Consider the following 19,984-nt stretch of genomic DNA (forward strand, 5'->3'; position numbering starts at 1 on the left):
GAAAGGAAACATAGCCAGTTAAATCCCAGTCAAGACAAAACCCTCCGCTACATGTGGCTGGACTGAACGTTCTCAGCAAGATACCTGAACCTCAACTACAAGCCAGCATCCAATAGCATCAAAAGGTACCACACAGCAAAATCAATATGTAAATGAGGCAGGCTTGCGATGTTTCCGAAGACTTGGTCAGCTGCAGAATGAGTTGATGGAACAGTCTTCATAGCCAAATGATTGGCTTGTTAGAGAGCAAAGCTTGTTTGCGATTGGCACAGGCACGGGAGGAGGGGGTACGGGCAGAAAACGGCATCAAATAGAAGAGGGGAGGGGCAGGAGAGCAGACCGCAGAGCATGACAAACATGTTAGTTTCATGGTAAAGCACATTACGTTCTATCACTTCTGTTACCGCAATCAAATCCTGGCTGATTGCTGACTTCTTTTCTAATAACATAGCATGAGACCAGACCCAAACATTACAAGATGTTCAACTGGAAGAGGCCGGTGGCCCTTTGTAGTTCGCTAAAGCGAATACATTCTGAGGGGATTTATTCAGTGAGATGGATTAGGGTGAGACCACAGGGAGCTGAAATGACACTGAAACTACTATAACACGGCTGAGGAGAGAATAAAATCTTGGAGCAATCAGGAGATTCTCAACTCTTGGTTTCGCTCCAAATGTGGTGGTAGGGTGACTGTCAACTGTATTGCCTTCAAAGACAGTTTTATTCCATAGTCCAAACCGATAAAGGTTTAACAGCGTTTGCAAGTCTCATATGACAGAAAAAGCACCTCCATACATAGCCAACATATAATATTACTGGAAATCACCTCCTCATTTCCAACTTGTACTGTCTTGGCATTGTGAAAAAGCTACAAAAACACACACACATTCCAAAGCAGCACGACTAACAGAGATAAAGTGAAACACAACATTAGAGGGATGAGATGAAAACGGAGGAGGACAAAAACTACATGAAGGAGCACAACAGCTAGATCGCTTCTTCTCTTTAGGAGACATTACGAGTGATGCTAAAGAACCTAAAACACACATTCTCACAGGAAGTGTATGTTAGTTAAGATGAGACCGCTGGCTGCGTACATTAGGGTGGTCTCCACTAAATGGGTCTAAAGGAGCTAGTAGGGGGTATATAGTACAGTCTTTTGGTATTTGGACAGTTGTCTTGACTATTTCGTGGTGGTTCCAACAATCACAAGTAACCGAATCTGTCAGTGAAATGTGTTGATGGCCTTTCTATTTGCGATCGGTTCTAAACTGCGCACATATCCTTTTGCTTCTTTTGTATGTCTGTTGAAGTGATTTTTACATGAGTTGAGGATTTTTCAATTTCTTTTTTTAAATATACAGTATAAACGTTTAAGTTGCTTGATTAATTTTAGCATTAAAAATAGCCATAGCAAATGCACCATACATTTCATGCATAGTAAAAAAAAAGATAATATTATATATATATTTGAAATTGTAGGTTAAAATTGAGGTTCCAACGAAGTGTTTTTTATTAGAGACACTCTATCTATATTAGCGTTTCCCAACCTTTATTCATCCAAGGTGTAGGTTTCATATTGGAAAAACACACCAGCCCAACAAATATATCACAAAAGTTTACGTATCCCGGGTGAATTCTAGGCCGGTTTTGTTGTGTATACAGTAAACCTATTACTGTATTGTTAGGAATGCTAACAGGACCGTTACGCCATATTGTGGAAGGGTATTCAATTTTTCTGCCTGTCATAGATAAATTAACAAAAATGTATTATTTGTATGAAATAAATAATAGAGTCGTTGATGGTGTAGTGGTACACTCGCTTGACTTGTGTATGGGTGGCAGGGGATCGGTTCCCACTCAGTGATGGGGTGGATGAGAGTGTGGATAGTTGTTGGTCTCTCTATATGTCATGTGACTGACTGGCGACCAGATCAGGGTGTAGTCGTGACTTTTTCCCGAAGTCAGCTGGGACAAGCCCCAGCGACTCCCCGCGACCCTGTTCACGATTAGCAGTGTTGAAAATGGATGGATGGATGACATAAATAATAATATTCACACCAATGAGGCGACATTGGATAGTTTCACGAGGCACAGCTGATGATCTCAGGCCTGGTCGCAAAACACTAACTTTCCATGGCTTGGTTGGGAATCACTGTTCTATAATTGCATCCGTTTGTATTGCATCTAGTGTACTGAGATCCAAAAACTAATTGACTGAAAAGCACTACTGTCAAAATATCTGAGGACTGAGCAGGACACGTGTTACAAGGGCAGGTCATATACAGGAAGTGTTCCTCTTACTTTCAGTAAGGGTGAACCATTGATGTTCCACCGTCGTGTGCTGGGTTTCTTAAGGCGGGACTGCGAAATGTGTGGGACAAATGCTTGAGATATACATGAGAGATAACTGGGGAGAGATGCAGACACGTCATGTGGCATCTGTAAAATTGAAGTGCTCCTCGGAGGAAAAGCCGCTAAATCTTTTTGACGCAAAAAAAAAAAATCTGAAATTGGGGATTCAAAAAAAAAAAGAGAGAAAACTAAAGACACCAGCCTGTAATAGATGTATGTTAGTTGCTTCAGTAACACGAAACACACCGAATGTGACCAGTATTTTGTAATGTGTAAAATGATCAACCCAACAAATGAGCTCCGTGATGAGCACTAAATGCCGTCTCTGCTTCTTTACCAGTCACATTCAAGCCTCTTGTGAACGGGCAACATGCAAAAGAAAGGCAGGGATCTAAAGTGATGCAACACTCTGTTCTTTGGGGGTCATCAGCCCGAGAGTGCTTACTGCAGGTTTTTAGACATGTTAAATTTGGGATGAGGGGAGCTTGATGCCCGCAGGGGCTGACAATACAGTGGTGCAGCCGACGGGTTTATAAGGCCATGAGTTCACTCAGAACGGTGTGTTTTAAGGGGAGGGGTACTCATGCACCATTTCTAAAGTCCAGGTCTTATACATTCATCAAAATGCATCCTGGGCAAAGCGCACACAGGCACACACTTGAATCAGGTGCAGGACGAATCAACGCAGTACCTGGGGGGTTACAGTGGAGAGGGAGGGGCACTGAGAGATGTTTTTGGCTACTTGCAGAGCCTCTATCCGCAGGGCAGCAAGCACCAGCTCCTCCTGGGCCGCACAAATTGGGGGTTATCGTCGAATGTTGGGGGTGCGGCCCAAGGATGAGAGAGTCAAGGAAAAGCATATACAACACTTGAATTGACCACGCCCCCCCCCCCCCCAACTCGGTCTGATGTCACGTCACTCAACATTTCTCACAACAAGGAGGGAATGAAAAGTCAAAGGTGGGATGTTTGCATAAAAAAAGAGAGAAGACCAGGAAAGTTATCAGGTTGTTAACACACCTGGAGTTTTTGGGCGAATGCATTAGGGTTGGTCTCAGCGAGGTCGGGCTCCAGGTACTGCACTGGATGGTCACACTCGGACAGTCTTTCTAACAGGGACATGGTCAGGGCTGAAGATGGGACCTCTTGGCTATTGAGCTATAGTGGGTGACCGGGGGTTGGGGTAGGGTGGGCACAGGGCGCAGGAAGGCGGGGGGTTTGAGGTCAGCATGGCAAAGCAAGCGCTCAGCGACTAAGTGGCAGAACTGGGAACTCATTGGATTATTGAGTGGAGTTTTCCAAACCCTGATTGCTGTCAACCTGGCGACAAGGGATCGCACTGAGTTCTAAGAATGGTGTTAATATCTATCCACTCGTCGTAATAACGGACATGGTATACATATTGGAAATTCAATGAAATGATGGTGACATGACAGTGATGTTTTTTAAGAAATGCACAAAAAGCTACACGGTCCAATGATTTACAACATTCATCAAGAAACACTTTTTTTTTGGTTAACACACCTGCTCATCCCTCTCTGTGCTTTGTGTTCGACTGAGCACTTCGCTTTCTCTTTTCCTGCCCTTTTCTCCAGCGTAGCCTTCGGGACCTGGCCGGGAATTTAAGACGGGAGTCTTCATGCTGGCTGTTATCTGAGCCTCCATTTCCTCAAAACTCCTGCACAGAAAGAGAACGCTTTCAATCCAAATTTGTAGAAGCTTGATCCACAAGCAAATGCGCTATTTCAAATGTCAACTTCACTACTGCAGTTTTACCCTGTGCACGGGGAGTTGGGCTCCGATCCATGTGTATCCTTGGTTACGGTGTTTGATAGCGAGTCCAACTTTAGAAATAGTGACGGCTTCTTCACAGACGGTGGCTACCAGAAATGTGAAAGTGAGTGAGTTGGTAACATATTTTTGATTCTGTCAAGTAACCGCTGAGGCGTGGGCATGTGCTGATACAGATGATGGCAGGAGGAACTTCGATCAAATACTCACAGATGAGGAAGAGCCAATTTTCTCCATGTACTCTATTTCATAGTCTTGCACTGAAAGGCAAAACAGACGCGGATGAAGCGTTTCGATGGCCGACACCTCCAACAGACTGCAGATGGACTGAGTTCGAGCAACTAACTAGAGTAGTAAGAAAATGGGACAAAGTGCTTATGTCCATGACGCAGCTAAATTCAATAAGGAAAAAAACAAACTGTCCGTCCAATTATGTTGTAAAAGAATCTGTTGAATGTTATGGTGTGTGTGTTCAAGTCAAAAGATGAACTCTACTGCGACTACAGCGACTGGACAGGACTTCTCACCTGAAGACTGAAGACCGCTCTCATTGACAAAGGATGTCAGATCCGATGGGTGAGGGAAGTCCTGCTGGTCAGAGTTCAAGTCTGCATCGACGTCGTGCAAGCCTGCCCACTTGTGATTGGTGGAGGAGGCCAGCTTCTCCTCGTCTGTGGCGTGGCCGTCTTGTGGAGGAAGGGAGGCGGGGTCATCTGCATCCTGCCATAGAAACCAACAAAGTTAGACGGAACTCATAGAGCACAGTAAATTATATACAGGATATGTATACAGTATATGAACGTTACCTGTGCGTTGTCGGACAACTGTGATTTCTTTGGTGACCGCTTTACCCTAAAAGTATTGCTGGAGAAACAGACCGCCATTAATCGAGAGTCACACAATCAGCTCCAAACTCTTTACGATCCCTAACCTCTGCGAAACAAGACTCTGATGTTTTGCATAGTCACAAGATTGAACCGTTTTTAAAAAAAATTCTATATTGGACTGCAATTTAACACAGTAAGATTGCTTTACAGTGACAGTAGACTTGATTACTTAACACAAAAAAACAAAGAAAAAATTGATACAGCCAAAGTATTTGTTAATGTAGCAGGTTGGTTAGGAAGACATTGATGACATTTACTGCCAATTATGAGAAAGCTGACTGATGCAAAAAAGAAAGAATAACGTGTAAAAAAAAACCAAACGTATAATATTTCAACACTGCGTAATGTTCTGTACAATTACACACTAATTGTTGTACAAAGTCTTTTCATTGCCAGTCATCATAAAGCACCCCGGTGTAAAACTTGCCATAGATTGTTAAATGACATTCAAGTAATAGCCTACTTCAGTAGCGTGCAATGCTTTTTGCAAACGGCAATACACAAATACTTCCAATGGAGACCGGCGAAAAGGACGTCATAAACATTCCGAAACAGTTTCGCTGCTTGTTGAAAGGTTACAAGTCAATTTTGATGAATCTCACCCTGGTTAGATATAAAACATAGACGATTTTAATATCTTTTAGCTTCTGTCGAGTATTAGTGACAAAAAAATGGGATGTTGGTGTGTTGACTGAGTCATGGGCTGTTGAGATGTTAAAGGCTGATTGATAAGCCCCCCCCCCCCCCCAAAAAAAAGAACTGACATGCTGGTTTATGGGGATCCACATGGAACTGGGAGTGAAGTAAGATGGAGAGTTGTCTTGTCCCTGTACTTACAACAAACAACAGAGTTTGGGCACACCTCTGGACCTCCTGTGACACGAGAATACAGAAAAAGTCTACACTACTCGGTTGGAATGTTTTTATAGGAGAACCAAGACAAATTATTTCAAAATCTTTTTCCCCCAACATGACCTAAAACCTGTACAACTAAATTGAAAAAAAAAAACCATACATATATAAACATATATATACCAGTATATGTATAGTAATAATACCTGAGATAGAGGAAGTAGAAATAAAAAACTGACAGTGTGGTTGGACAAGATTGCGCACCTGCCACACGTTCAAGTACCTCTGATTGAGATAAATAATAATAATAATAAATCAGCAATAAATGTAATTTCTCACTTATTCTTACCTCATTTATTCTTTCACATTTCATGTTTTTTTCAATTGAGTTATACATTCATTCATTCATTCATCTTCCGAGCCGCTTGATCCTCACTAGGGTCGCGGGGGTTGCTGGAGCCTATCCCAGCTGTCTTCGGGCAGTAGGCGGGGGACACCCTGAATCGGTTGCCAGCCAATCGCAGGGCACACAGAAACGAACAACCATCTGCACTCACACTCACACCTAGGGACAATTTAGATTGTTCAATCAGCCTGCCACGCATGTTTTTGGAATGTGGGAGGAAACCGGAGCACCCGGAGAAAACCCACGCAGGCCTGGGGAGAACATGCAAACTGTGAAGCCGACGTGCTAACCACTGGACTACCGGGCCGCCCTTGAGTTATACAGGTTTTTTTAAAATCACATTAAGGGTGGAAAAGGTTTAGAATTGTTTTCATCATGATCACATTTTTGGAAATTACAAAAAGCTGGCATATGAAAAGGGTTGTGTGGACTTTTCATATCCACTGGTCCAGGAGACAGAGAGATGGACAAAAGGCATTCGAGAAAAATGGGCCATGCATAAGACAAGCAGATCCAAACAACCAAAAGAACACCAATAATGTTAACCTGAGTGCAATAACCACTCAGTGTGAATACAACAAACTTACGATTTGATCGGAGTTTTCTTCTTTTTGGCCGGTTTGTTCTGATTTTGATCTTCCAGCTCTCCGATATTGTCGTTATCATTTTCCATGTCATCATTTGATGACATCTCAAAGGAGGCCGAGGCCTTTGGGGGTGAGGTTGCCATCTTGTTGGAGGACTTAAAAGGATCGACTATGGAGTCGTCAAAATCAAAACTGTAGTTAGGCCCAGATGCTTTCGGAGAGTTAGCTACGGCTGTCTTGGTCAAAAACGGATTGAAATTTGGATCGTCCCACTTATTCGACTCAAAGTCATAAGAACCCCTGGAAATGGGCTTTTCTTCTTCGTTCCCATTGTGTTCTGCTGGAAGGTTATTGTCCAGCTGCTCTGTCTGTCCAGGGTGGGCCTTCTTTAACCCAGACTTTGGTTTCCTCAGCGGCATCTTGGCACCAGGTTTCTTGCCCAGTTTCTTTGGTGGGGGAGACGCTCCGTGTGATGCCTCACTATTCTCTTCTGAGTAATCAAACTCCAGCCTCACAGACTCCCGCTTTGGTAGAGGAGGTTGCTCTTCGGGTTTGGTAACTGGTGCCTCTGCAGAAGCTGGATGAGGAAGCTGACTGACAGCAGAGGTAGGGGGACTTTGTGGCGGGGTAAGAATCGGGGCGCATGCAAGACCTTTTCGGCCAAGAACAGGAGAGTTGGCAATCTTACTCCCACCAGTCTTGAATGGGTCTATGCTCTCAAAGTTCGCTGGATCCCATTTGTAGGAGCCACTGGGTGGGTTGGTGAGGTTTTCTGTTACAGGAGGACTAGCCGGAAGACGGTTCTTCTCCCGGCACAAGGGTGAGGCAGGGCCAGCGAGACTACTCTCTGGTTCTATATGAGTGTTTTCTTCTGGTAGAGGAGGTGGAGTGTCCACACGGGTTGTTCTCGTCTTTCTGAGGGTTCCTGCAGGACTTCCACCTTCTGCAGGACTTTGGCTTTCTTTTCCCTCCGGAGTCACGGTTTGATGCTTTGCTCGCTTAATGATCTCTGGGGTGCTAATCGTAGAACTTGGCCTCTCCGGGTTGGAGTTCTGCCTCAGGAGAGGCTTCTTCTTTACAGATGCAGGGCGGACCTTCCTGGGCTTGCGTAATGTCCCCGGATTGCTATCTGTGCCTACGCTGAAGGATTCCGAATGAGGGCGGAAGCCTTGTGTTGCCGATCCATCCAAGCCGGAAGTGTCAAGTTCTCCACCCTGGAGGCTGAGAGAACGAGTAAGTGGTTGACTTGTTGTGTCGGAGGCAAAATGTTCGATGTTGTACGTGCCACTGGCAGCAATTGGCCTGTCCTCATCGAAAACTATTGCAAGAGGCTCCGAAATCGCGTCAGATGAGAGGGCTCTCACAGAGGTATCTTCTCCTGAGAAAAGTGAAGAAAAGATCATTATGAACAGGAAATTACACATCTTTTTAGAAGGGTGTCAATGGCTCGTGGATTTTTACAATGCCTCCTCATGAATTTCATTTTTAATACAGAGCAGTGATTAAACTATAAAATGAATATGGTTTGATAAAGAAAATGCAGGGTACTTAATCATGGTTTATGTTTGTATTTGTTTCTGTATTTATTTTAAATATATGTCATTACTATGTGCAAAAATTCACAAATTATCGCGCCTGGTGACTTGTGCATAGCAGCGCAGTGCAAATCACCGAGTCAAAAATGTTTGACTAGTTCTGTTGATCTAGTCTGCTACATCTGTTAAAAAGGTTCATTTGTCTTTGTATTGAACGTTGGACTGTTTAGAGGTGGGAATCGCAGAGTACTAAGTTGAAAGTAATACAAGCACTTTATCACATTCACAACTCTGTGTGCTAATCGATATTTCAAGACAAAGAATTGGCAATATGTGACATTATCTATGGTATGTAATTTGTTGACATTGTCAGTCTTATATATATATATATATATATATATATATATATAGATAGATAGATAGATAGATAGATAGATAGATAGATATAGATATATAGATAGATAGATAGATATCAGTCTTGCAATTCTGCTGGATACATTTGTTGACAAAGCCAGATCTGCAAAAATAATAATCACAATCAGAGATCATCAGTCCACCCAGACATGTCTGGATAAAGATGAAAACGAAAAGTACTGCTTAATTCCACTAGGTGTTGCAAGAGGAGCCCCTTTTTTTCCTTTTATTTGACTACCATTGTATTTTTTTCCCTCTGACCTTTGTCATCAGTGGGTAATAATTGGTTCTGTGGATCTGCGGGAGCCTTCACTGGTGTTGTCGATTCAGGAGTCTCGAATGCTCCCTCAGAGTCAGAACTCCTACGACAAAAAGACAATTGCAAACAAAGTCAACGCTGCTATGGATCATTCTGATATCACCATGATCGTGAGCTAATAGTCATTGATATTTTACCAGCCCAGCATTAGGTCAAGGTCAATAATTTTGCGTGGCGATTCGGAGTACACATATAAAATGTCAGGTATGGGAGACAACAACAGATGTAAATACAATTGGTTTGTTTTTCAACAGCACCAGAAATGTTTCAAATGAACAACAAATACATTGGAATCAATGCCCAAATGATCATCACTGTGCTATTCAGTTGCATGTGTCTCTCGCATCCCATCCTGTCTCACCTCTGTCTGACCAGCGCCCCTCCAGCCTTTATCATGCTGTCATGACGTGAGCTCCAGGAGAGACGCCGGAACAACCCGAAAGCTGGATCCAGGTCTGGACTGCCTGCCGCCCCTCCCAGCAGCGTGTCCCAGCCCCAGCGAGCCCACTGCAGTGGAGACAGAGCCTGCCACGCACTCACCGCCATAACGTCCAAAAAATGACAGCCAGCGTCTGATACACAGGTAGACGCCCACTGTCTGTTCTGCACAGGATCCCTTCCACTGTGATTTTCAACATTCAGCTCTCCCCTTTCTGATCAACTGTCTCAGTCCTTCCTCATTGCTTCTCCAGTGATCATCATCCATAGCCACCGGTCAGCTGCAAAAGACGCCTTCCCATCTGAATGAGGCTGCAGACTGCTTGCACAATCTCCCTTCCCTCACAGAGCCTTCGTCTCTTCATCGACTTTCCCCCTCCCTACCTGTCTTTCTCTCCCACCGCTTTACTCGATCGAGAATTCATGTACACGGACGACATTTATATTATGCTGATATTACCATGGAGACAGACGCACCTTTTGTCTTTTTGGGATGTGGCCACTCTGACACGTGGACAATAAAAACGAAGATGAAGAGATGTGGCATGTGGGAGAAAATCAGAATACCCAGAGAAAGCCCATACAAGCACAGGGAGATTCACTCAGTGGCCTGCGGCGAGATATGAAGCCGCATCCTTTTGATTGTGAGGAAGCTAGTGTGACAAGAAAATGAAATACAAATAGATTGTACAAGCTGATTATACCTCATTTCAATGCTCAGTTTGTCTTTATTGAGGCGCCTTCTTTTCCATGCAACTGCTTAACTGATGTTTCTATGGTAACTGGAGTTGCCGCCGTATGTTTCATAATGGTGGAGGAAAACTGTCTGGCTGCACATGACACAGACATTCATGTATTATAGACCAAACATGGACCTCTAAAGTCTATCAAATGAATACGTTTTTCAGCTTCATTTTATAACTATTTTAGTACACTAAACAGACGATGGAATGTAATCATCTTGTGCCTTACTTTAAAGCTACTGTATGTATTGAGCATCCATAGTTAGTGGTACATGTGTATGTAAATCCTTTTTCATCCAACGCATGTGACATGACTCTTACTCATCTGACAATGTCTTTAATGTTAGAATAAATTCTCGCAACGAATGCAGGGCAGGGGGACAAATCTAAATAAACAGAGCACCAGCCAATGTTGAGACAAATACCGAATAACAAGAGGATGGAGGAGGCATGGATACCTACCGCTGCTGTTCACACTGATTGACTGATCCCTCCATATCACATATGTTCTGTGGATCCTTCTTCTTCTTCTTTCTGTCATTATTTCCTCACTTTTCACTGATGCCCTAGTTTACGCACTACATTATCGAACCAGCTATTCCCTCCCAACCCCCATCAATCAGTCATCTCTTGTCATGTGATACTTGATACAATGCAAACACATATACTAGATTGGAAGTACACTATAAACATACATTTCAGCAGATAACAGAGATACATAATAAATAAAGTTTGTCCCTTGTGCCAATTTCATTGATCAATTATTAATATAAATTCAATTATCTTTAATTGATCAATTGAAATGGGCTGTAGAATACAGAGTAAATACAAGTAACAACAGACATCATCTCCTGCTTTACATTTACAAGTGGATTCAGGAAATAAAATCATCTGGCTCCGGATACATTTTTTTTAAGTACATGAGACATCAATTTTAAAAAATGTATCTTGAGCCGCCTGCTTCTATTGTGTGCAACCACTTGACAAAATAAAATGGATTAAATTGCACATACCATTCTGTCTACAGTGTACAGTAATAAATTATATTACTATATATTTTCCATATATGCTTATTTGTGTGTACTGTACTGTACTATACATGAGAAGGAAATCTACCAGCAGAGGGAGCGATTGTTCTGTTATTCACCTGTGCAAAAGTGCCTTGGAAAGTGATGATGATGATAATGATGATGATGATGATGATGATGATGATGAGGTAATGGGTATTGTACTTCCTGTTTACAAAGAACTACAGTAGTCATGTTGTTTACAAGTGTCATTTTATGATCAGGGCGCAGCATGAAGAGGTTTTATTAATGACTACGACGAAAGCCCAAATCAGCTGCAGTTTTGAGAGAAACCCTGGAGAAATGTTTTCAACCTCTTTACACCGAGAACACAACCAAATCCAGAATGATTCTCAAAACAATGAACCAACTGGGTTCCCACTTTAAGAATGAGGTAATCCCACATAGCCTAATCTGACATATTGAGAGCAGCCAGATGGCACATAAAAATAAATAAATAAAATGTGTTGCATGAGCACCAAAGAGAGGGTTAAAAAGATTAGCATTGCGATAATGAGATCAGATGGATGGTTCAGGGACACAATTCCCAACATCCATCACGACACAACTTTTATTTAGGATTTTTTTTTTAAGAACATTGGTTGTGTCAACTCAAACCACTTCCAATTTTGCTTTCCTGGGTGCTTTCTTCAGAGCCCTAACTATGAGCACGGTCAAATATACATGGATGTGATGCAAAAGACAACTCACACAAGCATTCCAGCAATAGGGGGTGAATTAAAGTCTTCAGTGCAGATTTAACCAAGCTTCCCTGTGATAAATCATTCATCCCTACATTAAAAATGACATCTCACTGCACGAGTCCTTCCTCTCCAGTGCCCAAGTGTGTGAGCTATAAATAAAACAAAGTGGAGCGCTCTTTCCCTGTCTCTAACTCTATCATCCAGTAATATTCCGGCACACCGTGCTCCATTTCAAAACGGGTTCCTGCTCCGCGGCAACAACAATAGGGAGCAGGCAAAACGGGAGCCGGCCAGCTTGAACTCACTGCCTCCATCTGGCTTGCACGGTCCATTTATAAATGATTCCCATGTGCAAGTGACTGCGCATGTGCGCGGATCCTTTATTTACATCACAAAACCAAATGACAACAAAGATCCCTTGCCTGTACGGCGGCTACACGCAGCAAAAGTAATATAAATGCAGAAAGTGGTGATTAAAAAAATACATTTGAGCTTGAGACTCACATGTGTTCCTGAGTAGGGCAGAAGGTCTGTCCTTGCTCCATGGATTCGTTGGCTCCCATTCTTAGCTACCTCTGCTTACCCCCAACACCTGCGCCCGTAAGTCAGCAACTGTACACATCCATCTGCTTCCTTCTTCCCTTTGCTGTGATCCTTGACGGCAATGTGCCAGCTCCTAACACTGCACTGCAGAGAATAACCTCATGCTCGCATCAAATCACCGGGCAATTAAATGCTTGTCAATTTATGCATGGCTTCTCTCAAACTCAGCTTCCACACACTTGGTGGAGACAATTCTGTTGCCATGAAGTTCATCTGGAAAATGATGCTGAAACATTCCAGTACAAAGGCTAGACTAATCCAAAATGATGCAAGAACAAGCCAGTTTTCTTCGTCTCATGTGTGTGTACGAGGTGTCTCTGTTTGAGCTGTGATGCTGCACACACTGTCTCCTCCCCCTTCTATTCCCTTTGAGGCACCCCCCACCCCACACAGCCTCCCCACAGCAGCAGCAGATGCCTGCACCTTTAAAAAGACAAGCAGCCTTTTTCTTGACGACTACCACAGCCATGTGGTGGGGAATCAAACAATAGAACCCCCACAAACAGCTTCTTCAGCATCCTTTAGAAATGGTGCCTCATGCTTTTGCTTTTCCTCTCCCTAAATGCTTCCTTTTTCATCTAGAAACTGCATTGAAAAAACACTTTCAGCCTCCTTTTCCACCACACAACCACAGTATGTCAGAAGTAAATATAAGTCTCAGACATAATAGTAGTGATTTGATTTGAGTCTGGCCAATTGTGTCAGTAATTAGATCCAAATCTATCGCTCCAACAGCCCTCAAGTTGAACCACTCAAAATTCTACAAAAAAAACATCCACCCAACCACCCATCCATCGTTTTGCACCACTTATCCTCCCAAGGGTCGCATGTGACCTGGATGTCCTGGCTGAATTTGGGCAAGAGTTGGGAGACGCCCTGATCTGGTTGGCAGCCAATCGCAGTGCACATATACACAAACAACCAGACAGTTTGGTCTTCAAAGACCCAAACATGCATGGTTGAATGTCGGGAGAGCGCAAAACTGTGAGGCGGACGTGCTAGCCACTTGTTCACCATGATGTCGCAACCAAGTTAAAAACACAATGTGCACCAAACCTTTGTTACAGCTGTGCATGACATTAAATAATAAATGGACTTACATTACCTTGTCCCTTATCAAAATTAAAGGTGGGTTTTTTTTCACCTATTTGTTGTCATTCACCTATTTGTAGACTTCAGACAAGTGAGTCAAGTCAAGTCAACAGTATTTATAGAGCACTTTCAAACAGCCATCGCTGCATACAAAGTGCTGTACATGGAGCGATTTAACATACACAATAAACAGTAAGACGAAATGGTAATAAAGGCGGTAGAAAGCACCAAGCAGTAAAATCAAGAACAAATCTAAGTCATGCTGAGTCGAACGCCAAAGAATACAAGTGAGTTTTGAGGAGGGCTTTAAAGATGGGCAGCGAGGAGGCTTGCCGAATGTTTAGTAGGAGGTCATTCCAGAGAGAGGGACCAGCAACAGAAAAGGCTCGATCCCCTCTGAGCCTCAGTTTAGTTCCTGGTACTTCTAACAAAGACTGGTCCACAGTCCGGGCAGGTGTGTAGGGGCGGATGAGCTCAGAGAGGTAAGGTGGCGCGAGATTATTCAGAGATTTGAAAACAAAGAGGAGGATCTTCAAAATAACTCTAAAATGAATGGGGAGCCAATGAAGGGATGCCAGAGTAGGAGTTATATGCTCCCTCTTACGAGTACCAGTCAAGAGACGAGCAGCGGCATTCTGGACCAGCTGAAAGCGCTTAATGGAAGACTGGCTTACTCCAAAGTACAGTGCATTGCAGTAATCGAGCCGGGATGTGACAAAGGCATGAATTACTGTCTCAAAGTGTTCATATGAGAGGAGAGGTTTTATTTTGGCCAGCTGTCTAAGGTGAAAGAAGCTGGATTTAACAACGGCACCAATTTGCCGATCGAGTTTGAAATCACTGTCCAGTTTAAGGCCCAAGTTTGAGATCGTTGATTTCAGATAAGGAGACAGGGGGCCCAAGTCTACAGGATGGAATGTACAAGGGCCACTGGGACCAAACAATATCACCTCTGTCTTCTTTTCGTTGAATTTCAAGAAATTTTGTGCCTTCCAGGTTTTGATTTCTTCCAGACAGGATAGGAGTGGCCTTAATGAGAAGGCGTCTTTCTTGCTCAGTGGGACATAGATCTGGCAGTCATCTGCATAGCAGTGGAAGGGAATACCATGTTTCCTTAAGATGGAACCCAATGGGAGCAGATACAGCGAGAACAGCAAAGGCCCCAGAATTGAGCCCTGTGGAACACCACATGACAGGGGAGCAGTGCGTGACTCAGAGCAGCCAAGGCTGACACAAAAGGTCCTGTCAGCTAGATAGGACCTAAACCACTCAAGAGCACTGCCGCCAATGCCCACCAAGTGCTGCAAACGAATCCACTGTATCAAATGCTGCAGTTAAGTCCAATAAAACCAGACACACGTGGTCTCCAGAGTCATTTGCCAGGAGGATGTGATTAGAAATGTGTAACAGGGCTGACTCCGTGCTATGCATCGTCTTGAAACGATGAAACTTCATCCAAGAAAAGTTTCAACTGCATGTGCACCACTTTTTCCAGAATTTTGGAAATGAAAGGCAGTTTTGAAATGGGCCTGTAACTTGACAGCACATCTGGATCAAGACCAGGTTTCTTGATCAAGGGTTGGACCACAGCATGTTTAAACTGTTGGGGAACTACACCAGAACCATGGTTTAACGACATTACCCGCGCAGCTAGGCAGGAGTGTCGCAAAGCTGACCGCAAGTGGAAAAAAGACAAATTGCATGTCTCTTATCAAATTTGGAAAGACTGCCAGAAAAAGAGGCCAAAAGAGAATATCTGTCGGACCTTATTCTAGCTAACCGTCACAACCCACGCGCACTATTTAAAACGATAGATTCTGTACTCAAACCCCCTCTGCCTACTTGCTCGGATTCTTCACCTGAGATGTGCAACAGATTCCTTCAGTTTTTCATTGATAAGGTCTCTACAGCCAAGACTCCGGTCTCAAATACCGCATCTGACCCCTCTGTCCATGTTCCGTGTTCAACTGTACTTAATTCTTTTGATACTGTGTCCTTAGCGCTTTTGGAGGATGTAGTTCGCCAGCACGGCATGACGAATCGAACCAAGAGGTGAGTTCCTCTGTGTTAGACGAGGGTACGCAAAGGTTATTAAAAGCATCAAAGAAACGAAGGATGTAGTTCGCCAGCACGGCATGACGAGTCGAACCAAGAGGTGAGTTCCTCTGTGTTAGACGAGGGTACGCAAAGGTTATTAAAAGCATCAGAGAAACGACAAGCAGTGCGAGGGTTAAAAATTCGGTGTTTACAGCTAGGAGCGCTAGATTTCACAGCAGCATGAGATGTGGAAAATCTCCCTCACATCAGAAACTCATTTACAACAGTTACAATACAATTACAATTTGACTGTGGATCAAATTATTGTTTTCCAATACACATTTCAAAATTCAATCCCAAATGTGACTGTGAGGCTTCATTACGTTGACATTTTCTAAATACATGTGTGTTGGTCCAATTTACTGGCCGCCTACAGAAAATTTGAAAGGCTTTAGGAAACCCAGGATACTTTGATTTGTCATTTTTAGACATCTGCTATACAACGAATCCCGTGGGATGAAATCAGAGCAGGAACATGTTTCAAAAAGTTCCTATTGATTGTCCAAGGAGCACTGGGAAACGGGGGATTCTGAAATTTAAGGAGGATGAATCAGCTGTGCATTCATAGCAAAGTGTGTGAATGAAGGCTTACAAAATAGAAGAAACTCCCTCTAGCATTTGAAATCTTAGTAGCAGAGCTTGAGGAGTCCCACTGAAAATATGAATGTTGACATGATGGCTGAAAAATGCAAACTCGTCAGTTGCAATGCACAGCATGCACTAGAGTGGCAGTAGTTTTGCCTGGGGAGAGTGAGAGGCGGGAGGGGGGTTGCGTTGGAGACGATCCATTCATGGATGTTCAGGGAATATTAGAATAATTCAGCTCTCAAATGGATCTAATGCTCGATTTTGAACAAGCCGGAGGGGACAAGAGAGAATGCCACCCCCTCTCACTGCTGCACAGATTCTAAAGCAAAATTATTGACTGGCACAGCCTGTTCCATGTTCCAAGCATGCAACTAAAGCATGTACTACTGTGATGCGCTATTCATAAATGACCTCTTATTTATAAGCCTGGCCTTACACTTTAGCCTCATATGCAAATCAGACAAAGCAATAAAATATTCAAGGCACTTTGCAAGTAAGAGATGAGCTACAACATGGCCGCAGTGAAAGCAAGGTCACGATGAGCAGCACTAAAAAGCCGTTTGCCACTCGAGGTTGTAATAAAAAAGGCTTCTAAACAAACAGTGAAGAGGTTGACATTTGATGTCAAGGTAAGGAAATTAATCTACTTTCATTTGTTACATGTCAGCTCAGAGTAATTCTACAGCACTGGTGTCGAACACAAGGCCCGGGGGCCAGATCCGGCCCGCAACATCATTTTATGTGGCCCTCCGACAGAAAATCATGTGTCAACTTGCATGATCCTTGTTAAAAAATGTACCGAAATGTCAAATTGTCATCTGTAATAAATGCCGTTGAGATTTTGCAATAATTTTGTTACTCTTACAAGTAATAATGTGATAATCTGATTAAACAGTTATATTCACAAAATAACAAAATAAGGTTTCATAACGGCCCTCCGAGGGAAGACCTAACTCTAAAGTGATCCGCGACAAAAATGAGTTTGACATCCCTGTTCTACAAGATATGTAATTTCACAGTTTATATTCAATAAACTTCAAAAGAAGCAACATACCAAGTTATCAGGAGAGCAACCTTTTCATTTGAAATTTAAAAGTGCTCACGGAGTGCAAAAAAAAAGTAATTGAAAGCATGAAGCTAAATCACTATGTCAGGGCTACTGGAATAACTCATAAAAAATACAATGTCGAGAGAGCTCGTAACGGGGTCACAGCAAAATAGTGGTGCTGAAGTACCATCCATCCATCCATCCATTTTCCTTTTTGCTTTATCCTCACACGGGTTGTGGGGGGTGCTGGAGCCTACCCCAGCCGTTTTCAGGAGTCGGCGGGGGACAACCTGAACCAGTTGCCACCTAATCGCAGGGCACACACAGACAAACAACCATCCACGTTCACACTCACACTCACGAGGGACAATTTAGAGAGTTCAATCAGCCTGCCATGCATGTTGTTGGAATGTGGGAGGAAAGTGGAGTACCCAGAGAAGCTGAAGTGACATATAAATAAAAAACAACTGTTCTGTAACTGAAAATGCAAAGGTATTTTCGGAGAACCTTGGATATCTGGACACTCATGACATTGTATTATTATTATTATTATTGGTGACATTTTCCAGCAATAAATGACAAGATAAGTTTGTGGGGGAATACACTGTTCTGCTTTTAGTTTACGTTACATATCTTATCTCCATCATTTGTAGGTTTTCATACAGTAGAGTTATTACCACAGAAAAACCTTTTAACCGATGTGAGATCCGAGTGATATGTGACCGCTTAAGCATGTGGTAGTGAAAAGAGCAGATGAGTGAATGAATAAAGGGAGAGAGTCCATCTGGTGGAAGTAAAAAGCACTGCATGGTGTAGTGCTTTTTAACTCTCTCACAAGGAGTTAAGAGAATGCTAAAAAGAAGTACCATTTTGAGCACAATTTGTGTTGCTCTGAGCTCCAGGTTGAAATTGGGCATTTGAGACACACCTTTCACTGCAAGAAATCCGCCACAATATATTCGGATATTGTACACGTAGCTCATTATGAAAATGTGTTGCATTTAAACTTATTGGATCCTACTAGGAATTAATATATTTAAAGTAGTAGTAAAGTAGGCGGGTAAGTTGATGGCCAATTTTTATCAAGCAAGTTAAAAGGAGCAGTGTCAGCTACGCGTACGGTTACCATCGGAGCTGAGAGCATGCATGAAAAGAAACCTCTCAAACCACATCCGCACAATGCCAACAAACTGTTTTGTGGATCTCACACGGAGTAAAAGCACAGTTAAGGGACTGTTGATACCTTGGAAGGAGGTGGCAAGATGCAGAGGTTGGGCAGGGGTCATCACTCTGATAACTAGAAGGTGCCAAGGGGGAGGCAGGAACCGGAGGAAGAGGAAATTGGTGGGGAGATGCAGGTGGAGGAGTGTGGAGCTCGGGAAGGGGAGCAGTCGGGAGGTGTCTGGGAGAACTTATGGGCAAGGCAGCGCTCCTCTCGGGTTGTTCAGTGAGTGGGGGTCTGCGGGAGGGGGAAGACAGAACATCAACAGATGCCTCTTCTCAAGTGTTACAGACTTACCTCACTACACCTCTGTGACCTCAGCGAAACCAAATATTGACGTGAAGAGTGACAGCCTTGCTCAAACCATCCCAAGTTTGGCTTTCGAATCGAAATGCAAACAGTCGAATCCCTTTCTCCACCTTAACATTCGTCTCATCTTTCTCTCGCATGAATGGAGAAGCTTGGCCAAATGTGTCATGCCTGCTCGTAATTGGCCATCTGGGGGTGTGGATTTGGCCCTGATCCAGGTTCATCTTATCAGGAGCGCTAGCCTCTAATCCGACAGGCAATGCGATGGACGTGCAGGCAGCTGTTACCACTTGGGACAGGCCTGTCGCTTAGCTCTAAAAATATTCCCGGGAGTCTGCCGAACTAAAACATGTTTCGGGTAGTGGATTAGCTGGGCAAGGTTGCCAGCTATATTCGGCCCCAACTATTCAGTAAAATTTCAACTTAACCTTACAGTGAAAGAGCCCTGCATTGGCCTTTGCAGTGAGCGAGTGGACAATAAAATTAGCAGTGTGCGCTCATACAGGAACAAGGCAGTTTTAAATATGCTTTTATTTATTACTACTTCCTGTTTCAGATTTAAGAAATATACCTACGAGATGCGACCATTTTCATGCTGCTTCATCAAATATGAATTTGAAAAATGCTACAACTGTCCAATCTAATTTGGCCCTCATGTTCTCCATGACAAATTCTTTCAATGCCAAAAACCTTTGTGCAGGCTGGAAATAGGCAACGCCAAGTCACAACATTGTGTCATACAATCTGCGAGTGGCTCTCAACTCAGACAAAAACACTACAGGTAGAAAATAGATTTGAGAAAAAGTGACACTGGACACTGTGATTCTTTGTAGTGTAGATGGAATGTCAGCTGATGTGGTGAAGTTAACAGCTGGCTCGTTTCCATATTAGCCCAGATTAAATTCCGAATCAGCGTTTAAAAAAAAA

General features: G+C 43.2%; 1 protein-coding gene across 14 annotated transcripts in view; it reads right to left on the reverse strand.

Moving 5' to 3' along the window:
• The window catches only part of tacc2 (transforming, acidic coiled-coil containing protein 2), a 169,293-nt gene that overhangs the window by 126,708 nt on the left and 22,601 nt on the right, over positions 1-19,984 (reverse strand). For 6 of the 14 annotated variants that reach the window (XR_007964708.1, XM_052079567.1, XM_052079568.1 and 3 more), the window contains 11 exons: positions 18,770-18,985; positions 9,089-9,189; positions 6,879-8,256; positions 5,871-5,906; positions 4,953-5,010; positions 4,674-4,866; positions 4,357-4,406; positions 4,132-4,235; positions 3,880-4,033; positions 3,376-3,513; positions 3,047-3,139 (listed from right to left, as the gene is read on the reverse strand). Coding sequence is in view for 13 of the 14 variants with exons in the window: in XM_052079567.1 (XP_051935527.1) it covers positions 3,047-3,139; positions 3,376-3,513; positions 3,880-4,033; positions 4,132-4,235; positions 4,357-4,406; positions 4,674-4,866; positions 4,953-5,010; positions 5,871-5,906; positions 6,879-8,256; positions 9,089-9,189; positions 18,770-18,985 (2,521 nt within the window). In the remaining variant the exon portion in view is untranslated. Of the gene's footprint in view, positions 1-2,304; positions 2,365-3,046; positions 3,140-3,375; positions 3,514-3,879; positions 4,034-4,131; positions 4,236-4,356; positions 4,407-4,673; positions 4,867-4,952; positions 5,011-5,870; positions 5,907-6,878; positions 8,257-9,088; positions 9,190-9,507; positions 9,835-12,602; positions 13,037-18,769; positions 18,986-19,984 lie in introns of those variants that run through there. The other 8 variants (XM_052079560.1, XM_052079572.1, XM_052079571.1 and 5 more) reach the window with 8 other exon arrangements.

Source organism: Hippocampus zosterae, chromosome 11 (genome assembly GCF_025434085.1).
Source record: "Hippocampus zosterae strain Florida chromosome 11, ASM2543408v3, whole genome shotgun sequence".
NCBI lineage: Eukaryota > Metazoa > Chordata > Actinopteri > Syngnathiformes > Syngnathidae > Hippocampus > Hippocampus zosterae.